This window comes from Eleutherodactylus coqui, chromosome 6, assembly GCF_035609145.1.
Source record: "Eleutherodactylus coqui strain aEleCoq1 chromosome 6, aEleCoq1.hap1, whole genome shotgun sequence".
In the NCBI taxonomy this organism is placed as follows: Eukaryota; Metazoa; Chordata; class Amphibia; order Anura; family Eleutherodactylidae; genus Eleutherodactylus; species Eleutherodactylus coqui.
In genome coordinates this window covers 82,082,586-82,105,415 of record NC_089842.1, presented here as the reverse complement: position 1 = coordinate 82,105,415, position 22,830 = coordinate 82,082,586, and the positions used below count along the sequence as shown (strand labels likewise).

The 22,830-nt window shown below is 42.3% G+C and overlaps 1 protein-coding gene across 1 annotated transcript in view; it reads left to right on the top strand.

The window, feature by feature from the left end:
• LOC136631366 (sialic acid-binding Ig-like lectin 14) overlaps positions 1 to 22,830 on the top strand; it is a 75,977-nt gene that overhangs the window by 40,155 nt on the left and 12,992 nt on the right. Inside the window, exons 5-6 of the mRNA XM_066605635.1 lie at positions 9,457 to 9,486; positions 10,936 to 10,965. Coding sequence (XP_066461732.1) covers positions 9,457 to 9,486; positions 10,936 to 10,965 — 60 coding nt within the window. The remainder of the gene's footprint in view (positions 1 to 9,456; positions 9,487 to 10,935; positions 10,966 to 22,830) is intronic.

Sequence of the window (22,830 nt, the reverse complement as noted above, 5' to 3'; positions counted from 1 at the left end):
AGACTTGCACCCAAAAATGGATACCCCTGTTTGTCCCGTGTTCAGAGACTTACCCATTGTGGCCCTAATCTTATGTCTAGATGCACAACAGGGCCCAAAATGAAAGGAGTAGTCAGTGGCTTTCAGAACATAGATTTTGCTTGAAGTCCTTTTAGGCCCCATTGCCCACTTGTAGAGTTCTTGAGCGCCCAAAACCATAGAGAACCCCCACAAATGACCCCATTTTGAAAACTAGACTCCTTAACGAATTTATCTAGGGGTGTACTGTGTATTTTGACCCCACAGTTTTTGAATAAATTCAAGCAAAGCAAAAGGAAAAAATTAGGATTTTTGTTTTTTTGGCAATTCTGTCATTTTAAAAACAGCTTTTTTTGTACAGCACACATATGAAGGAAGACTTGCACCCCAAAATGGATACCCATATTTGTGCTGTTTTAAGAAATATACCCATTGTGGCCCTAATCTTATGTCCGCATGCACAGCGGGGTCCAAAATGAGAGGAGTAATTGGTGGCTTTCGGAACATAGATTTTGCTTGAAGTCCTTTTAGGCCCCATTGCCCACTTGTAGAGTTCTTGAGCGCCCAAAACCATAGAGAACCCCACAAATGACCCCATTTTGAAAACTAGACCCCTTAATGAATTTATCTAGGGGTGTACTGTGTATTTTAACCCTACAATTTTTGAATAGATCTAAGCAAAGCAGTAAGAAAAAATTAAGATTTTCATTTTTTGGGCTATTGCGTCAATTTAAAAACAGGTTTTTTTGTACAGCACACATATAAATGACGACTTTCACCCCAAAACGGATACCCCAGTTTGTCCCGTGTTCAGAAACATACCCATTGTGGCCCTAATAGACTTACAGGACACATGGCTAGGTCTACAATGAAAGGACTACCCGTTGGATTTCAGGGTACAACTGAATAAATTCCAGGCCCCATTGCCCACTTATAGAGCCATTGAGCGGCCAAAACTATAAAGAATCCCCTCAAATGACCCCATTTTGAAAACTAGACCCCTTAACAAATTCATCTAGGGGTGTACTGCCTATTTTGACCCCACAGTATTTGAATGAATCTAAGCAAAGCAGATTAATCAAAGTTATGATTTTCAATGTTTTTGGCAATTTTTTAAATTTAAAAACAGTTTTTTTGTACAGTGCACATAGGAATGAAGACGTTCACCCCCAAATGGATACCCCCATTTGTCCCGTGTTCAGAAACATACCCCTTGTGACCCTAATTTACTTACAGGACCCATAGCAAGGCCTATAAAGGAGGGAACACCCGTTGGATTTCAGGGCACAACTGAATAAATCCCAGGCTCCATTGCTTATTTGTACGGAATAAAAATTGACTCCCTAAAAATTCCCCCCCCCTCCTCCCCCACACACTCCGCGCCCTTTTTAGCGTTCGCAAATCTTAGATAAAAGTAATAATGTGAACTGTGCGGTATTTCCGAAGACGGGTAATCACGGAGGCTGGTTGGTATGGGCCCATGGGGCAATAAAACCGGTATCCCCCTCCTCTTATGCTTTTTGGGGGTCATTTCTTGACCTCAGTAGCGGGTATGGGGTGTAAAAAGTGGCGTTCCATGAGTCTCCGTAAGCTTGATGAGGTGCAGCGGTCTCACATAGAAGGCGCTCAACAAGCTGCTCCTTGAACTGCAGGAAGGTGAGCGTTCCTGGGGCTTCTTGTAAAATACGTATCACAAGTAGCGATCTGAATAGCGCCGGGCTCACGTAGCCGTAGGCGGAATCTGCTTGCGGAGGCCCGCAGCGGATCCCAGTTGTGAGCCCGGCTGTGACCCTGCGTACGGCTGCATAATGTACTGCGCATAACTGCGTACTTACCTGGGCGGTCATGTGCAGTACTTTTTTTTGTTTGTATTTCCCGCACCGTCGCTTAGCGATGATGCGGGTACCCGCAGCCCGTATACAACGTAGTTGCGTATGGGCTGCGGGTATATCTGCGACCATGGAGCACAATGGGCTCTATGTTGCGGATATCCGCGGTAAAATAGAACCTGCTGCGTTCTCTTTTCTGCGAGTGGATTACACAATTCCGACCCACTAATGTGAGCGGAATTGTGTAATCCAATGCGATTTATCTGCGTATTACCGCGGATCAGACGCATGCGGAATCCGTAATTCCTATCCGGTCATGTGAGACCGGCCAAAGGTAGATCTCTACCTTTTTATCACGTGACCGGGGACCGCAGAACGAGGCCACCGGTCACTGCTCCAGGCTCTCGGCGACCGTTGGTCGCTGGGAGCAAGGAGATTTTAAGTTTCCTGGGCTCCCCAACTCCTGCGCATGTGTCCGGTGTTTTGGCAGCGGTCGCATGTGCAGAATCCGGGTAAGTTCATGGATGAGGATCGCGTTGGGGTGAAAATACGGAGGCCTCCGGTAAAAAGTTTCATTTCCTCTCACCTATCGCATCGGTGAGGGAAGATGAAACTTCAATTTTTTTTAAAAACTTTTACGTGATCGCCATTATCCATTGTATAACGGCAAACACGTGACCAGGAACCGCTCACCGCAGCTCCCCGTGAAATCTCCAGGCTCTTGGCTCAGTTTTATAGCCAGGAGCAGGGAGATTTTCAATTATCCTGGCAATCCACAGCTTTTGCGCATGCGACCGCCATTTTGGCGACAGGCGTGTGCGCAGAAGCTGGGAGGTCCGCGGATAAATCTGGGGGCCTTATGTGCGTACTTTCATCCTCCCTCACGGATATGATCCATGAGGGGAGATGAAACGTACGCTTTTAAACTTTTTAAAAACTTTTTAAAACTTTAACTTTTTTTTTTTTTACTTTTTCACACTTTTTTTTTAACTTTACATGATCACTGTCATCCATTGGATGACAGTGATCATGTCCCCAGTGACATCCCTCTGCTCTTGGCTACACATGGCAGCCAGGAGCAGAGGGATTTTGAATTTCCCGGGGATTGAGCCCCTCTGTGCACGCGCCCGATGTCAATCATCGGGCGCGCATGCGCAGAGGGGGACTTCGGGTCCCGGACCATCGGGACATCGGGGAGGACTTAGGTGAGTATTTTCACCTCCCCTCATGGATCCGATCCATGAGGGGAGGTGAAACTAGCACTTTTTTTTAACTTTTTAAACTTTTTCATGATCGCCGCTATCCAAATTTGCCGGGGGCTCCCGGGCTTCTGCGCATGCGCCTGACGTAATCATCTGGCGCGCATGCGCAGAAGGCTACTGGCAGGTCCGGGAGGACCAGATCTCCGGGGGACACCGCCGACAAGCTAGGTGAGAATTTTCAGCTGCTCTGATGGATCCAATCGTAATGCCGGGGGGGGGGGGGGGGGTGTCTCCGCAGCCCGGGATGACAGCTCCATGCTGTCGACTACCTGCGGGCACTGACAGCATGGAGCTGTCACGTCCATAGCCCATGGGGCTTTATTCTCTGTAGGACGCATGTTTTTACGTCCTCGGAGAATAAAGCCCACTTGGGCAGGACGTAAAAACACTATGGGCTGGTCGTTAAGGGGTTAATATAAGTTATTATTATATGTCCCTGAAATTGGTTCCTATGAAAATTAGAACTTGTCCTGTACAATATAAGGTGTCATGCAGCTACACTAACGAAAAAAAAAAAAAAAAAAATATGACCAATGTAAGACAAAAGGGAAAATTACTTACAGGTTCTAAGGAGTAAAATTAGTTATGTTATTAAGGGGTTAAGATACACTTAAGGAAACTAAGTTCTACGCCAAATCTTTATATATAAAGACAAAAGCCCTCACTGACTCGCCACTAATTCTCCAACTTCCCGATGTTGTAGAAACATGAAATTTGGCACAAGCATAGATTATGTCCAAAATAGGAAAAGTGAAGGGGTCCCAACTCGATTATTCAATTCTAGCGCAAAAGAATTGGTGTCCAAATTTTATGTACGGAATCTAATTCTCTCACTTCCCGATGTCATAGAAACATGAAATTTGGTAAGAGCATTGACTATGTCATAAATAGGAAAATCTAATGTGTCCCAACTCGATTAATTCTTTTGCGCTAGAATTGAATAGTGTCGAAATTTTACGGACGCAATCTAATTCTCTCACTTCCCGGTGTCATAGAAACTTGAAATTTGGCACGAGCATTGATTATGTCATGAATAGGAAAAGTTAATAGGTCCCAACTTGATTATTCAATTCTAAGTGCAAAAGAATTAGCGTCCAAATTTTGCGTAAGTAATCTAATCCTCTCACTTCCCAAGTCATTGAAATTTGAACTTTGGCACGGGCATTGATTATGTCATAAATAGGAAATGTTAATGGGTCCCAACTCGATTATTCAATTCTAAGCGCAAAAGAATTAGCGTCCAAAATTTACATACGTAATCTAATTCTCTCACTTCCCCGTGACATATGAAACTTGAAATTTGGCACGGGCAGTGATTATGTCATAAATAGGAAAAGCTAATGGTTCCCAACTCAATTTTTCAATTCTAAGCGCAAAAGAATTAGCATCCAAATTTACGTACGTAATCTAATTCTCTCACTTCCCGATGTCACAGAAACTTGAAATTTGGCACAAGCATTGATTATGTCATAAATAGGAAAAGTTAATGGGTCCCAACTCGATTATTCAATTCTAAGTGCAAAAGAATTAGCATCCACATTTTACGTACGGAATCTAATTCTCTCACTTCCCGATGTGATAGAGATTTGAAATTTGGCATGGGCATTGATCTATATATATAAAGACGAAAGCCGTCACTGACTCACTGACTGACTGTCTGACTTGCCACTAATTCTCCAACTTCCCGATGTCATAAAAACATGACATTTGGCACAAGCATAGATAATGTCCAAAATAGGAAAAGTAAAGGGGTCCTATCTCGATTATTCAATTCTAGCGCAAAAGAATTAGTGTCCAAATTTTATGTACGGAATCTAATTCTCTCACTTCCTGATGTTATAGAAACTTGAAATTTGGCACGAGCATTGAATATGTCATAAATAGGAGAAGTTAATGGGTCCCAACTCGATTATTAAATTCTAAGCACAAAAGAATTAGCGTCCAAAATTTATGTACGGAATCTAATTCTCTCACTTCCCCGATGTCATTTTATATAAAGGAAACATCGCATCGTTACCTCCACGTGGTGTTTTCTGGGTAACACAAAGAACCATGCAAAATGGTGAACATATTTTTTTCCTGGTATCTCTAAAGTAACCACGACTTCATAACATTTTCCATGTGAACACCAGATAAACACCAGTACCAAATTAAAGGGGTTGTCCCGCGATAGCAAGTGGGGTTATGCACTTCTGTATGGCCATATTAATGCACTTTGTAATATACATCGTGCATTAAATATGAGCCATACAGAAGTTATTCACTTACCTGCTCCGTTGCTGGCGTAGCTCCGCCCTCGTAACATGTGCCGATTCCAGCCTCCTGATTGGCTGGAATCGGCACATGTGATGGGGGTGGAGCTACGCGATGACGCGTACAAGGGGGCGGAGCCAGAACACCACTGCTGCCGGACCGAGCCGAAGGGAAAAGACCCATCTGCGCAAGCGCGTCTAATCGGGCAATTAGACGCTGAAATTAGAAGGCACCATGGCGACGGGGATGCCAGCAACGGAGCAGGTAAGTGAATAACTTCTGTATGGCTCATATTTAATGCACGATGTATATTACAAAGTGCTTTAATATGGCCATACAGAAGTGCATAGCCCCAGTTGCTATCGCGGGACAACCCCTTTAACTCGGGCAAAGCCAGGTATATCAGCTAGTATATTTATATGAAACAAATTTAAAATGTACAATAAAAAAAGATAATATTTTCATGAGGGTTTTTTCAAATTTATTGAGACTGTTACGGATTAAAAACCAATAACCTGTTGGGCCCTAAACAGCACATTGTTACTGAGAGCAGATCATGTCACACTAAGCTCACTGAGTGGTAGATGAAGTGATGCCATGGATATCGCCTTTCTGGATTTCAAGAAAGCCTTTGAATTATACATTTTTACATAAAGAACTTATCTATAAGTTATTGAGTATAGGACTTATTCCTTTGATAGTATTATAGATTCACGGTTGGCTAAACGATAGATATTAGAGTGTTGTTGATAATTGAATATATTCTGATTAAGGACGAGTTCCAAGTGGGGACAACAAGGGTCTGTCCTGGGTCCTATTTTTATTAATGTGTTGGTAAGTGACACAGGAGAAGGTATAACTGTTGATGTCTATCTGTCTACTGATACAGAAGTGTATAATAGAGTCGTTACTCCTGATGGTGTCCTGAACATGGAGAATGATTTAGCCTTACAGGATAAATGGTCAAAACAAGGGAAACTGCAGATCAATGTTTCCAGATGTAAAATAATGCACTTGGGGAGAAGGAATCCTCAGATTGAGTATCGTATTGTGTCTTTAGTGTTATCTGGGACTTCAGAAGAAAAGGATTTAGGTGTTCTGATTTCTGGCAGCTTCCAAATGAGTCCACACTGCAGTCAATCAGCTGAGAAAGCAAGTAGGCTGCTCATCTACATAACTAGAGATATAATCAGTAGAAAGATGGAGATTGTATAGAACTCTGGTGAGAGATTTGGAATACTTGTTCAGTTTTGGAGACCTCATTTACTCAAAGACATTGATAAAATAGAAGGAGGGAAGAAGGGAGAGGGGGGACATGACTGAAATGTTTAAAGGGGTTGTCTCGCGAAATCAAGTGGGGTTATACACTTCTGTATGGCCATATTAATGCACTTTGTAATATACATCGTGCATTAAATATGAGCCATACAGAAGTTATTCACTTACCTGCTCCGTTGCTAGCGTCCCCGTCGCCATGGTTCCGTCTAATTTCGGTGTCTTCTTGCTTTTTTAGACGCGCTTGCGCAGATGGGTCTTCTCCCTTCGGCTCCGCTCGGCAGCATCGGTGTTTTGGCTCCACCCCCTTGTACGCGTCATCACGTAGCTATATTACAAGTGCATTAATATGGCCATACAGAAGTGTATAACCCCACTTGATTTCGCGAGACAACCCCTTTAAGTATGTTGAAGCTATAAATAATATTTAGGAGGGAAATGATTTTTATGAAAAAGCTATTGACTAAAACACGACACACAACCTGAGATTAGTTAGGGGTTAAAATTAGAAGCAATGTTAGGAAATTATTTTTTACTGAAAGCATAGTAGATGCTTAGAACAGACTTCCAGCAGATGTGGTTGGAGAATCAACAATGAATGAATTCAAGCTGTCTGGGATAAACATAGATCTATCCTAAGAGAGAAATAAAAAGAAATACTATAAGGGCAGACTAGATAGACCAAGTGCTTTTTTAATGTCATAAATTTTCTATGTTTGAAAGCAGTTGCGTGGATTTAAAAAAAAGCCTGCACCTATCAATTTCTGATAAATTTCTACCCTTAAATCATCTATCCTATGACCCTGTTTCCATTAAAGTTTCTGGGGCTAAATCCAAAATGTCTGCCTCCAAGATAGGCGACAGGCATTACCATGTTGCCAAAATGTTTTTCCATACCTAAGTGTTCTACAGTTTCCTACTGAAATCTCTTTTTATTCAGGACTTTCCGAGTGGCCCAGACCTTTGAATCACCTTGTATTACATCCATACATGGAAAGAAGAAAGCAAAATACCCTAACAAACCTAAGTAGATTTTTGTGATGTTATATACAGAGAATTTTCTAGAATGGATTGCTGATTTTACTGTATATATTGTATCTATGTACAGTAGTTGTGTCAAGCTACCCATTTCTTCTGCCTTCTCCTGAGTTAGTCTCATCTAGTCTACAGTGTGAACCATTTATTCTCATCACCTAAGGCTATCAAATTAATTCTACAAGGTTCCAGTGGTTGGGTAGCCCTTTCCAGGGCTGCAGCACTACTTTTACATATGATCAGTCACAGTCAGAGTAGGGTAAATCTTTGTTTCTTTCCTGCAGTATTTGCGCCAATTCTGCCAGGACTGCCTCATCTGGTCTCTACCCTTCTCATGTGTCCTACACATCTCCTAGTCTTTCAGTTCCCTTTTTCTTTCAGTCAGCGTGTCTCTCAATAAAAGTTCCTTTGGGGCATTGACCCAGGCCAGCACCACCAACATAGCGACACTGCTTTACACAGATATAGGAAACTGCATCCCGACAACAACTGAGGCCATAAAAGAATATAACGGAACATATAATCACATAGAAATAACAACCACTATTACTGTGACTGGTGAAGGTCAGGGAATGTGCAGAAATCCTGCCTTAACAGTCAGACACAATATGTCATATAACGCCTCTCTATACTGTATGTAGACACTTCATGGCAAATATAAGACTTACATGAATAGGCTGATACATAAACTCATATAGTCATTCTACAATATAGGGTAATGCAGCCCCCCTGACATATGTATTTCATATTGTAGGACATCTTGAGCCTCAACTCAAAAATAACGAGGACACAATTCTTGTATGCAAATTCTTCCCCTTCACAGTCCTTTTTGAGGCACAATCCCATAAAATATAGAACTGCTGGTGGATATGGTTAATGGTGGGCTGCATTGTAACAACTGTTCAGATCTGCTATATCTCAAAGAATGAACTTTGCTTCACTTTTGAATAGGTGTGTGGTCAGAATTTATAGAGTATAAGAGCATTCAAATTAGAATTTTAATGTGCTAAACTAGCAGCACACAGAGACAAAGTATACATATGGCTGCTTCTGGTTTAGCTGCTAACCGAGTCATGTTTCAAGGCTCTTAAAGGGATAGTTGTCTTCTATCTAGAAGAGTTGTATGTTGATTTACAGAGTAGTCACTTATAGATGATGCCCAAAAGACCTTTTTTTCCATCTGTAGGAGCTGACCTTTGACTTTTCAGAGTAGGTACCTATACCAGGTGTGTAAGTGGCAGTAGTATCTGGAAGAGAATTTTTTGCATATTTTTCTTGAAGTGACTTTAAGAGGTATTCCCATTTCGGCTTATCATAGCATAGATGGGAGACCGCTGGCATGGCCACCAACCACTTTTCTGCGTGTCTACAGAAAGAGCCGCACGTCTACTTAAAGTGAATGGGAAATATGGAAACAACATAGCACAGCATTGCTGTTTCCATAATGCCACTAGTTATGGCAACAATGTAGTGCACTGTGCTTTGCTGTTTTGTAGCTCCCATTCACTTTAATGAAAGCTACGCTCTCGTCTCCCAGAGATTCTGGGTTTTCTATCATGGCCATGAAAAACTGGGATGGAAATATCCTTTTAAAGTCTCCTAAAACCTTGCTGAATCTCCACCAGGAGAATTAGTTTTCTAGTAAAGCTGTCCTTAGCTGTTAGTTACTAAAAATGGAAACAGCAATAAAGAATACTTTTTGAATCTCTACTTTTTTGCTGTTTAAATCTGATTTTGGCTCTTCCTTTTTTAATTATAACTAATTTTACCTATTTTTGTTGCAGCTTCCCCATCAGACAAGGAGGATTCAAATGGTAATGTCTTACTAATATAATGCTAAATTCTTTCACTGCTTCCCTTCACATCCTCAGTCAGTAAAATGCTATAATTCTATTAACATGAATCCACCAGTAGGTAGAACCAGTGGTGTAGCTAAATTCTTATGGACCGTGGTGCATGTGATATAGAGCAGCCCAAAAATCATCACCCATCTTGCTGTGTCAGTCTATCACCATTCAGGTTCCAGGGAAAGCTGGATGGTCAGACAGCTGTCACTCTGCTATTCCCAGTTTCCACAGAAATCACCTGCATCACCTCCATTGTCTTGGAAGTGTTAATGTCCCTAGGCTGGAGGAGCAGATGTCCGTCTCCTACAAGCAAGGGGGCAGTGATGAGAATCTGCTAATTTGTATATGGCCTTGGCTCTCTTTTGAAGCAAGAAACATGAGGCAGACAAACCGGCACCAGAGATAGATCATTGAGAAAATCCATAATAGGGATTATGGATCACTGGATCACTGTTCCGAGTGCAATAGCAGTTATTTTTTTTATGACTGGGAGGATGCTGAAGACCTAACGCATTCACTCCCGTCATTATGCGACCTTCGAAACCCACCAAATGGCCTATATTAGTAGTAGTTGATCAGTTGCAGATCATGTTTAATACCCTCACAGAGCTGGGATTAGGATATACATCATGGCAGCCATAATTTTCTGCGTGACAAATTAGTGGCAGTAATATGATTTTTAAAATGTTTGTGCCAGAGTTAAGTGATTAACTCTCCTTTAGAGGAGTTGTATGTTGATTTACAGAGTAGTCACTTATAGATGATACCCAAAAGACCTTTTTTTTTCCACCTGGAGGAGCTGACCTTTGACTTTACAGGTTAGGCACCTATAGCAGGTGTGTAAGTGGCAGTAATATCTAGAAGACAATTTTTGCATATTTTTCTTGGAGAACAGTGACTTTAAGGGGTATTCCCATCATGTCTTATCATAGCAGAGATGGGAAACTGCTGGCATGGCCATCGACCACCCGTCTGCGCGTCTACGGAAAGAGCTGAAATTCTAATTAAAGTGAATAGGAGCTACGGGAACAGCATAGCACAGCATTGCCATTTCCATAATGCTACTAGCTATGGAAACATTGTCGTTCACTGTGCTATGCTGTTTTGCAGCTTCCATTCACTTTAATGAGAGCAGCCCTAAGCGCTCATATCTTTCCGACAGATAGAACAGAGATTCTGGGTTTTCTCATCATGGCCATGAAAAACTTGGATGTAAATATGCTTTTAAAGTCTCCTTAAACCTTGCTGAATCTCCATAAGGTGAATACGTTTTCTAGTAAAGCTATTCTTAGTTACTAAAAATGGAAACAGCAATAAAGAATACTTTTTGAATCTCTACTTTGTTTTTTGCTGTTTAATCAGATTTTGGTTCTTCCTTTTTAAATTATAACTAATTTTAACTATTTTTTGTTGCAGATTCTCCATCAAACAATGAGAATTCAAATGGTAATGTCTTACTAATATAATGCTAAATTTTTTCACTGCTTCAATTCATATCCTCAGTCAGTAAAATGCTACAATTCTATCATAGAATGGTAGAGTTGGAAGGGACCTCCAGGGTCATTGGGTCAAACCCGCTGCTCAGTGCAGGATCTAATAAATCATCCCAGACAGATATTTGTCCAGCCTTTGTTTGAACACTTACATTGTAGGATAACTCACCACCTCCCAGGGTAACCTGTTCCACTCATTGATCAACCTCACTGTCAGAAAGTTTTTTTCTAATATCTAATTTGTGTCTTCTCCTTTTCAGTTTCATCCCATTGCTTCTAGTTTTTTCTTGTGCAAATGAGAATAGGGCTGATCTCTCTGCACTGTGACAGCCCTTCAGATATTTGTAGACAGCTATTAAGTCTCCTCTCGGCCTTCTTTTTTGCAAGCTAAATATTCCCAGATCCTTTAACCGTTCTTTATAGGACATGATTTGCAGATCACTTACCATCTTGGTAACTCTTCTTTGAACTTGCTCCAGTTTGTCTATGTCTTTTTTAAAGTGAGGTGCCCAGAACTGGACACAATGTTCCAGATGAGGTCTAACTAAGGAAGAGTAGAGGGGGATACTTACCTCACATGATCTATACTCTATGCTTCTCTTAATACATCCCAGAATTGTGCTTGCCTTTTTGGCTGCTGCATCACATTGTTTACTCATGTTCAGTCTATGATCTGTTAGTATATTCAAGTCTTTTTCACACGTGCTGCTGCTTAGCTCAATTCCTCCCAATCTGTATGTGCTTTCTTCATTTTTCTTGCCTAGATGTAGGACTTTGCATTTCTCCTTGTTAAATACCATTCTGTTAATCGCTGCCCACTGTGCAAGCTTTTCTAGATCTTTTTGAATACTCTCTCTCTCTTCCCTAGTGTTAGCTATCCCTCCTAGCTTTGTGTCGTCTGCAAATTTGATCAGTTTCCCATGAATTCCCTTCTCCAGATCATTTATAAAAATGTTGAACAACACGGGGCCTAGGACAGAACCTTGTGGTACCCCACTTGATACATTTTTCCACTTAGATGTGCAGCCATTTATGACCACTCTCTGAGTACAATCACTCAGCCAGTTGTGAGTCCACCTAAAAGTTACCTTGTCAATCCCATATTTGGTCATTTTTTCAATAAGTATAGTATGAGATACTTTGGCAAATGCTTTACTAAGGTCAAGATAAACGATATCCACCACATTTCCCTGATCAACGCAGTCGGTGATACTGTCAGAGAAGGAACGTAGATTAGTCTGGCATGACTTGTTTGTTACAAACCCATGCTGGCTCTGATTAATTACTCTATTTTCATCCAAGTACTTGCATACATGCTGTTTAATAATTTGTTCAAAGCTCTTTCCTGGTATAAAAGTCAGGCTCACAGGCCTGCAGTTTCCTGGATCCACCTTCTTCCCTATTTTGAAGAAAGGGACAACATTTGCTCTTGTCCAAGCTTCTGGGACTTCTGTTCTCCAGGAATTTTCAAAGATTACGGCGAGTGGTTTAGCAATTACCTCTGCTGCTTCCTTTAGTATCCTAGGATGTAATTTATCTGGACCTTGAGACTTGAATTCATTTAAGTTAGCTAAGTTTTCCCTCACCATCTCTCTGCTTACAGATAGTGTGCATTCTTTTATTACCCCAATAGCACAGGGAAGATCAGTTGATGTTCCATCTACTTTCTCAGAGAAAACAGATACAAAATAGAAATTTAAAAGTTCGGCCTTCTCAACATAATTGTTAACTAATTCACCATTTTCATCTTGTAAGAATCCAATAGCATCTTTGACTTTTCTTTTGCTTTTGACATCCCCCCCCCCCCAATCCTTTCTTATTGCTTTTGGCCTGTATTGTCAGACTCAATTCATTATTAGCTTTAGCTTTTCTGACACTTGCCCTACAGTTTCTGCAGACCACATTATATTCTTCTTTAGATATTCCCCAGGTTAGATATATCAACCTGAAGCCACCAGTAGGTAGAACCAGTGGTGTAGCTAAAGACTTATGGACCATGGTGCATGTGATATAGGGCAGCCCAAAAATCATCACCCATCTTGCTGTGTCAGTCTATCACCATTCAGGTTCCAGGGAAAGCTGGATGGTCAGACAGCTGTCACTCTGCTATTCCCAGTTCCCACAGAAATCACCTGCATCACCTCCATTGTCTTGAAAGTGTTAATGTACCCAGGCTGGAGGAGCAGATGTCCTTCTCCTACAAAGGGGCAGTGACGAGAATGTGCTAATTTGTATATGGCCTTGGCTTTCTTTTGAAGCAAGAGACACAAGGCAGACAAACCGGCACCAGAGATAGATCATTGGAAAATTCTTTAATGGGGATTATGGATCACTGGAAGGTCCAAGCGCTATAGTAGTTATTTTTTTAACGCATCCACTCCCGTTGTTATGCATCCCTCAGAACCCACTGAATGGGGTATATGCATAGTAGTTGATCAGCTGCAGATTGTGTTTTGTACCCCCAGATAGCTGGGTTATGATATGCATCATGGCAGCCATAATTTTCCCATGGGAGCGCCTCCGTAAATTGGGTTTCCAGCAAATTTGGCTGCGCATATATTTAACACACCCCACGATGATGTCGAAAGAAGGCTATTGGGAGTGCTGTCCGAGTAGACCTTAAAGCAGAAAGAATTCCTCTACCATGTGTTAGCTCTCCGAGATTCGCTTAGGCAAAGGGTTGCGGATTGTTCTCATGAATCCGCACAACCAGGACTTGAACCAACCCTCAGACTGGTGTCTTTCTGGTGATTTATCCCCGTCTATTTTAAGCTCTGTTCGTGTATGCCCCTTTTACGCTTATACTCCAGTGCAACAACCTTTTTGTATATCCTTTGTATATCATTATATATGCACTGCTAGTCTTTTTTAGAATAAATCTGCAATTTATTAGTTAAGCCTTGTCCGTTTTAAAATGATTCACACGCCGAAGAGATTGTCGTGGTTATTTAATCCTGTGTCCAGCTCCCTTGAAGAATAAGCTGGTGATGGCAGCGTATGTGTGAATGGCATTGTAGATTTCAGGAGTGTGTTAGATCGGGTTAGATTCTGACCCAGTGGAAGCTGGTTACAAATCCACCTGTAATCTAGTGACTCTACCCTCACAGTTCTGCTAGAGTGATCAGACTCTACCATGACAAATTGGACGCAACAGTTAGAATGATCGTCTCTCCCCTTTCCTCTGCGTGACAAAATGATGGCAGCAAGAGGTTTTTTAAAACGATTTTGTGCCAGGGTTAGGCGATTAACTCTTGTTTAGAGGAGTTGTATGTTGATTCACAGAGTGGTCACTTATAGATGATACCCAAAAGATCTTTTTTTTTCCATCTGGAGGAGCTGACTTAACTTTTCAGGTTAGGTGCCAGTAGCTGGTATGTAAGTGGGAGTAATATCTAGAAGACAATTTTTTGCATATTTTTCTTGGAGAACAGTGACTGTAAGAGGTATTCCCATGATTCTCGTCTTATCATAGCAGAGATGGGAAACCGCTGGCATGGCTACTGATCACCTGTCCACGCGTCTACGGAAAGAGCCGCACTTCTAAGTATTGTAAATGGGAGCTAAGGAAACAACATAGCACAGCATTGTTGTTTCTGTAATGCCACTAGTTCTAGAAACAACGTAGCGCACTGCTTGCCGTCTTTCTTTTTGAGTTACAGAAACAGCTTAGCTTGCCTGCTAGGTCATTTCCGCAAGTCCAAAACACCTCCAGCTGCCAACATTCAGCTGAGCCGGAGGTCAGTGATGCCAAAGCTAGAGATGGGTGTGAGTCTTAGAGGCAGGACTCACATCTATCAGGCTATCATGGCATATCTTGTGGATCTGCCATGAAAGTCTTGGATCTGTTACTCTTTCAAGTACGCACTGTAGTGTATGAAAAACCTGTCATGTTATGTGAAGCACTGAGCGACGCATACATACGTGGCAGTCCACATGATGGAAAAGAGAATGTAATTCATTAGACCCGGCCATCCTCTTCTTCTATTACTTCACGGGTTGGTTCTGAAGATCACGAGCACCAGAGTAGGTGCTTTCTGCAGTGGTCTTCTTTTTCATAATGGTCCCATGATGATGACCTTTTCAATGACAAGAAGAAAGCCAATTCGCAAGTGTACATCACAGTATCCTACAATGTAAAACAAAAATTGTGCTGTCACTTTATATATGGTCTGAGACAACTTGTATACAAATCCATTACTCATAAGAAATGACGATGACTTTTTGATAATCAAAAGCAATCATGGCGTTTAGCAGAGTAATAAGCGGACACCATGACTGATAGGGACAATACAGCTGAAGAGGCAGTCAGAACTGCTACTGTATACTGCCCATGCCTCCCATCTATAGATATTATGTATATGTGCCTATTTTTCAGAAAGAAAACAAAATAATAAAACAGCGTGAAAGGTTTATGTTTACTTTGGATTGATTTTTTAAAAAACTCTAAAAAAAATTAAAAGTGAAACTCACTGAAGGTGCAGGTGATTCATCTGGCACAGTTGTAGACAACACGCGTGATCACAGAGTGCAGCACTAAACTACACTCAGCAAATTTTTCCATATACCATTTTCAGTGTCAATCCACATTACATTGACCATTCTGAGCCACTTCCAAGGTGGCCTGGTCTTTGGTGCCCAAGTAGGATGGCCTAGTATTTCAGAAACTGACATCTTGTGGGTTTTTCTCATGTAAAGCCACTCTCACACATGCTTGGCTGTATTTATAGCTGTGTTGAAAATAGAGTAAACGTAGCGTTTTTAGAAGCACATATGTGACAGTGGCCAGTGGCGAGAGTATACTGAGAATGAAGTGCTCAATGAAAAACATTCTGTGGACGTAAACAACTCATAAAGGGTCAGAGGAGGCTGTCAAGAATCCTTCTGAAGAACACGCGGTGCAGAGCCAAGCAAATCACAAATGAATACAATGCTTGTGCTCCAACCAAATTATCAGCTGTACAGAACATGTCGGCACCTCCCTCTAGTTTTCCACAACTACAAGAAGCTATTCTGTCCGCATCTGCCAATATTTCTGCAGAACAATTATAACACCGATAGGAATCTAAATGATGACAAAATGCTGCGGTTCTGGAAGTTAAAGGAATTCCACTGCACTACTAGAAGGGAAGGGGCCCAGGCTGCTTGGTGAGGTACGGCAGTCGGCCCCAATGATTTTAATTTTAAAATCTGTTTAATGAAATAAAAACAGTACATACTCACGTCCTTTGTCATTTTCCGGCAGCTGCAGTCGGTGCCACTGACCCTGCTGTCTGACTTCCAGGTTATGTAATCATATGTTTGTCACATGATCCCTGCGGATATTCCCCAATCACCCAGATCAAGGATTGTCCACAGCAATCATGTGTGTCACATGATGGCATAACCTGGAAGTCAGACAGTGAGGATAGTGGAGCCGACTACAGCTGCTGGTACATAAGGGCATTGATAGAAAGAGGGGCCCACTGACATATCTTGTATGATCTTAAGGAAAAAAAATATAAAGATGGCATTTAATGGTGGAACAACCCCTTTAATCGTGTATTGTAATACACATCACCGAGTCAGAGAGATCTAAAGAACCTAAAGAATTACCTTATCACAGACAAAAAAATCCCTTTACGATAAAAAGTAACTTTTACTGATCAAGTGTTAAAAATATCTGAATCAAGACAAACAAACATAAAATAAAATGGAGATCTTAACCTCTCAAATTTACTTATATAGAGGGATCAATCATCTCAGTATGATCAAACCAGAATCAATAACCCTATGTCTTGGTTGTAGTGGCTGTAAAAGCTCAATCCATAGCTCTATTGGCTCCAATAGGTCAAATCAAGGTATACAACAGTCTCTGATACCATTCAGAATATTGGCTATAGTGTAGTGACTATGTTGCCTTAATCACTAAAGCCCTCCAGAGTAAATACTCTAGTATATTGGCTCTGTTAGCTCGTGTACTGGCTCTATTGGCTCAACGCATTTCCTTTCTTAAAAATGTCATCAGGAACCCCAATTGTAAGAGGCGACATCACAGGAAAATAGCAGAGAGAAAAAAAATTAAAAATGTAATCTAAAAAATAGACAATATGTCTATCAGATCTTGAATAGAACTGGATATCACCCCTATGATAAGTAGTAAATAAAGCCCTAGTAAATAAAGCTCAATAATCCCCCTTCCCCTGGTCAGGTAGAAAAATAAACAATGGATGTAAAGGCAGAGAGAAAGAGATAAAGCCACTAACCCTGATGGTGGACTAGTAGCACCTGATTAGTCTCCTGGAAAGTCCTGTTTGTACCCTCCCAGCAGGGAGGACCCAATCAAATTGAGTGGGCGTCAGTAACTTCTCCATAGCAACCATAGATTGCCATGGAGATCCATTATTCTACCTGACAACAAACACCTACCAGATGGCTGCTAATATAGCGCTCAACAGGTAAATAACAATTCTGCTGTAGTGCAAATAAATAGTCATTCCAAGGCAGAATATACTGCCGATCGGTACACACAATGAACATAAACAGCGCGACTCCAGGTAGAGGAATTCAATGGTGTATATGTAATTTCAAGGGGCCATCCCCATTGTTAGGTCACATGAGTTGTCATGTGGAACATCACATGATTGGAGGCGCAGTTTCACAGAGTTGGTCATATGATTCATCCCATGACTGGTCACATGACAAGGGGTGTGGCTATCTGTCAGTGACACAATGTAAATGAGATTCCAGATAATGAATCCTATAAGACATCCAGTGACCCAAATAGGCATGGTTTCGTTACGATTTATGAAGATTGCATAGTGCAAGAATTGCTGAAAGCACACATTGATAATATTTAACAGAATCATTAGGAATAAGTAGAAGTACAAGATACAGAGCGTATAATATCACTATAACATGTTCTAAAATAGAGAAAGTAGTAGATTTCATTATTATCTCCCCATCAAGAAATGTATAATGAAAGAGGGATATTTAACACTTCTCTTCCCAAAGAAATATAGAAAACTATATATTCCTAAGATTTAAACCCTATTGATATTGGTAAGTTGTATTAGAGTATAGTTGTAAATTTGCAGCATTCGAGACAGCGGATTAGAGTTTGGGCCTTGTCACAGTGGCTCTGCCGTCTCGCACCCGGAGGGTAACCGGTGACATGTCCAAGGGCTGAGGGCAGGTTATTACATGGGGAAACCCAATATTGGATTACCTTCATCTCTTTTGTCATGGGTGATGCCACTGTTTCTTCTGCAGAGGGGAATTCCTAGATGGTGGAGTAAATCTCTAGCACAGTTTCCGTGGGAGAATTCCTGGTTGTCGGAGTAAATTCACACAAACACAGGTACTTTTTAAGACACGGCCTCTGGAAACAGATGGGTGACCAGTCGTTTAACTCAACTTTAGCAACAAATACAGTTCAGCAGTTAACTGGACAGGCGGTGTGAAAGGGAGAACTCATAGGACGTCAGGAGAAAGCACAGCCACAGTTATCTGTAGGTCCTGGCCCGATACCACACTCTCTTCTCTCTCCTAATCCCTACCAGTCCAAACTCACAGTCAGGTTCACGCTCTGGAACTCCTGGGGATAGTAGTTCCTGACAGCAATTAGGTCATTCTCTCTGCCTCTTCCATTTTGCACCACACATGTTGAAGGTACCTGTGTGGAATTCCTGAAGACCTCTCTGCTGCAGGTCCACAACAGAACGCTCCAACAGACACACTCTCACTCCCAGATATATAGTACGGTCACATGACAGACAAAAAGATATATAACCCAATCAGTCAACCCCTCCAGTGCTGCAGCAGGACAATACACACCATTCTTGCAACACAGAAGACACTGACAAGACAAATGCATGCATACAGTTATGGAGGGGCCCCGTGGTACTGGGCCACTACCAATTCAATAGTTTTTGACAACAAATGCAACAAGGTAAATATGTATCCGGTACCTATTTTATAGTGCATCAACCTTAATATAGACGCGTGTAGTTTAATTGTGAATTCTCCTAAATACCCTTCAGTAGCAAGGAGTAGTCTAGAAGGGGATGGGTGTAAATCTACCTGTTAGCAAAGTCCTGTCTATCTAGAGGGGGAGGCATAATTTCCACCTCAATGAAGTTACAGAAATGAATTGAATGACAGTGTTTTATTAAGACCATTAGGATGGACACAATTTATCCTGTAGATCCAGGCTGTTTCCTTCTGTTGTAATCTTTGGTTGAGATTACCCCGTCTACCAAAGGGGTAACCCTTTATCATTTCAATACCTTAAAATTTAATTTGACCTAGGTTACCACTATGAACCACTCGCATTTTGGTTGCCAGGGGGTGTTGTCCTCTTTTCTTATGTTCCTTATATGTGCCAAAATACTTCTCCAGAATTGCTGGACCGTTTTACCTACATAATTCAAAGGGCAAGTACATGTAGCAATATACACCACGTTGGAAGAGTGACAGTTAGTAAACTCCCTAATAGTATAGGATGTTTGCATTGAGGCGCTGACAAAGCTGGTTCCTTTTTGAATATGTATACACACAAACAGTCCACACAGGAATAAGTACCCATAGTTTGTGATTGATTTAGCCAAGATGGATTTTTATAAGGACTTAAATGGCTCCTTCAAATTCCTACCCCTACGAAATGTCAAAGCTGGTGTAGCTGGTATTAAATTTTTGATGTCCTTATCCTTCTTTAATACATCCCAGAATCTTTCCATCTCGGGTACCCCATCATCAAATGTACCTATTATTCTCAAATTAGTGTCCGAGTCCTGTACTCGCGGACCAACAGATCAGATGTCTTCAGTCGGCTAGCAAACTGAAAGGTATGTTCCAAGATGTCAGTTAGGTAAATCTCTACCGTTATTTAGAAACTCTGAATCAGTAGTGCAGTTCCTCCTAACCCTTAAAAATTGACCTTTCGGTATCCCTCTTTTTAAAGGGGCTGAATGAAAGCTTCTCTAAGACAAGAGGTTGTTTATGGTGGTACATTTATGATGGAATATCGATACCAATAGGCCTTCTGCTGTTTTATTGATATTGATGTCCCAGAAGGATAGAGAGAAATTATCAATTTCAGATGTGACCCTGAGTTTTAAATTGCTCTTAATTGAGATGTTGTATGAAATTTTTAAATGAAGGGAAGTCACCAGTTCAAAGTAGGAACACATCATCAATGAATCTGAGCCAAGGTGGGATCATATTGGTCCATTGAGCACATTCATCAGAGAAAACAATTTTTTCCTCCCTCCAGCCCAGGTATAAATTAGCGTAAGAGGGAACACAAGGGCTTTCCACCGCAGTACCCCTGAGCTGGTGATAGTACTGACCATTACATAGAAAATAATTGTGGGTTAGGATGAACTTTAGAAGATCCAACATAAACTGTTTGTGCTCTTTATAAAGTGTACCTCTTTGCTTCAGGAGATAACTATTTGCCTCCAAACCCTCCTCATTGGGTATAGAACTATAGAAAGCCTCAATGTCTGAGGCTCGCTAAAATTGTATGCAGCTCCACATAAATATCCTCAATTTGTCACACGGCATCAGTAGTATTCATTACAAATGAGGGCAGAGATGTTACAAAAGAACGTAATAGCTTATCAATAGAGATGAGCGAACGTACTCGTCCGAGCTCGATACTCGTTCGAGTATTAGCGTGTTCGAGATGCTCGTTACTCGTAAAGAGTACCACGCGATGTTCAGGTTACTTTCACTTTCCTCTCTGAGACGTTAGCGCGCTTTTCTGGACAATTGAAAGACAGGGAAGGCATTACAACTTCCCCCTGCGACGTTCAAGCCCTATACCACCCCCCTGCAGTGAGTGGCTGGGGAGATCAGGTGTCACCCGAGTATAAAAATCGGCCCCTCCCGCGGCTCGCCTCAGATGCGTTGTGAGATAGCTGAGGGACAGTGGTATCGTGTTGGAGCTGCTGTAGGGAGAGTGTTAGGAGTTAGTGTAGGCTTCAAGAACCCCAACGGTACTTCTTAGGGCCACATCTAACCATGTGCAGTAGTGTGGAGGCTGCTTTTAGCAGTGTTGCACATTTTTTTTTTTTTTTGGTATATCAGCCGTGCAGAGCATTGCGCCTGCAGTAATAGTCCAGGGACAGAAGTGTGGAGGCAGGGAGAGCGTTAGGAGTTAGTGTAGGCTTCAAGAACCCCAACGGTCCTTCTTAGGGCCACATCTAACCGTGTGCAGTAGTGTGGAGGCTGCTTTTAGCAGTGTTGCACATTTTTTTTTTTCGGTATATCGGCCGTGCAGAGCATTGCGCCCTGCAGTAATACTCCAGGGAGAGAATTGTGTAGGCAGGGCCAGAAGACATATATTATAGATTGAATATACGCAGTGGTCCTTTGGAAAAAAATCTTGAAAAAAAATCTATTTGGGCTGCCTGTCACTGTGCTCAGTGTTCTGGGTCTGTGTCTGCTGGGGGTAGTAGTTCTCCAAATAAATACGCAGCTAGCTAAGTGTTACAGCAGGCTTGCGCCAAATTATTTCCTGGCTCTGAAATCACCGGTCTGTTGCAGTTAGTAACAGTGCAACACTGCAGTTCCGTCACACAGTCCAGGGCCAGAAGACATATATTATAGATTGAATATACGCAGTGGTCCTTTGGAGAAAAAATATAGGAAAAAAATCTATTTGGCCTGCCTGTCACTCTGCTCAGTGTTCTGGGTCTGTGTCTGCTGGGTGTAGTTGTTCTACAGATAAATACGCAGCCAGCTAAGTGTTACAGCAGGCTTGCGGCAAATTATTTCCTGGCGTTCCGTAAGCGAACTCAGCCTCCAACCACAGGTCAATAAGCGGCACATTTAATTACAGTGTTGTGTTTCTGCATTCCTGGTAATACAGCATGCTGAGGGGTAGCGGTAGACCTAGAGGACGTGGACGCGGAGGCCCTAGTCCGGGTGTGGGCACAGGCCGAGCTCCTGATCCAGGTGTATCGCAGCTGACTGCTGCGGGATTAGGAGAGAGGCACGTTTCTGGCGTCCCCACATTCATAGCACATTTAATGGGTCCACGCGGTAGACCTTTATTAGAAAATGAGCAGTGTGAGCAGGTCCTGTCGTGGATGGCAGAAAGTGCTTCCAGCAACCTATCGTCCACCCAGAGTTCTGCGCCGTCCACTGCTGCAACTCAGAATCCTCTGGCTGCTGCTCCTCCTTCCTCCCAGCCTCTTCACTCCATGAAAATGAGACATTCTGAGGAGCGGGCAGACTCCCAGGAACTGTTCTCGGACCCCTGCTCAGATTGGGCAGCAGTGGTTCCTCTCCCACCAGAGGAGTTTATCGTGACTGATGCCCAACCATTGCAAAGTTCCCGGGTCCGGGGGATGAGGCTGGGGACTTCCGGCAACTGTCTCAAGACCTTTCAGTGGGTGAGGAGGCCGATGACGATGAGACACAGTTGTCTATCAGTGAGGTAGTAGTAAGGGCATTAAGTCCGAGGGAGGAGCGCACCGAGGATTCTGAGGAAGAGCAGCAGGACAATGAGGTGACTGACCCCACCTGGTTTGCTACGCCTACTGAGGACAGGTCTTCAGAGGGGGAGGCAAGGGCAGCAGCAGGGCAGGTTGGAAGAGGCAGTGCGGTGGCCAGGGGTAGAGGTAGGGCCAGACCGAATAATCCACCAACTGTTTCCCAAAGCGCCCCCTCGCGCCATGCCACCCTGCAGAGGCCGAGGTGCTCAAAGGTCTGGCAGTTTTTCACTGAGAGTGCAGACGACCGACGAACAGTGGTGTGCAACCTTTGTCGCGCCAAGATCAGCCGGGGAGCCACCACCACCAGCCTCACCACCACCAGCATGCGCAGACATATG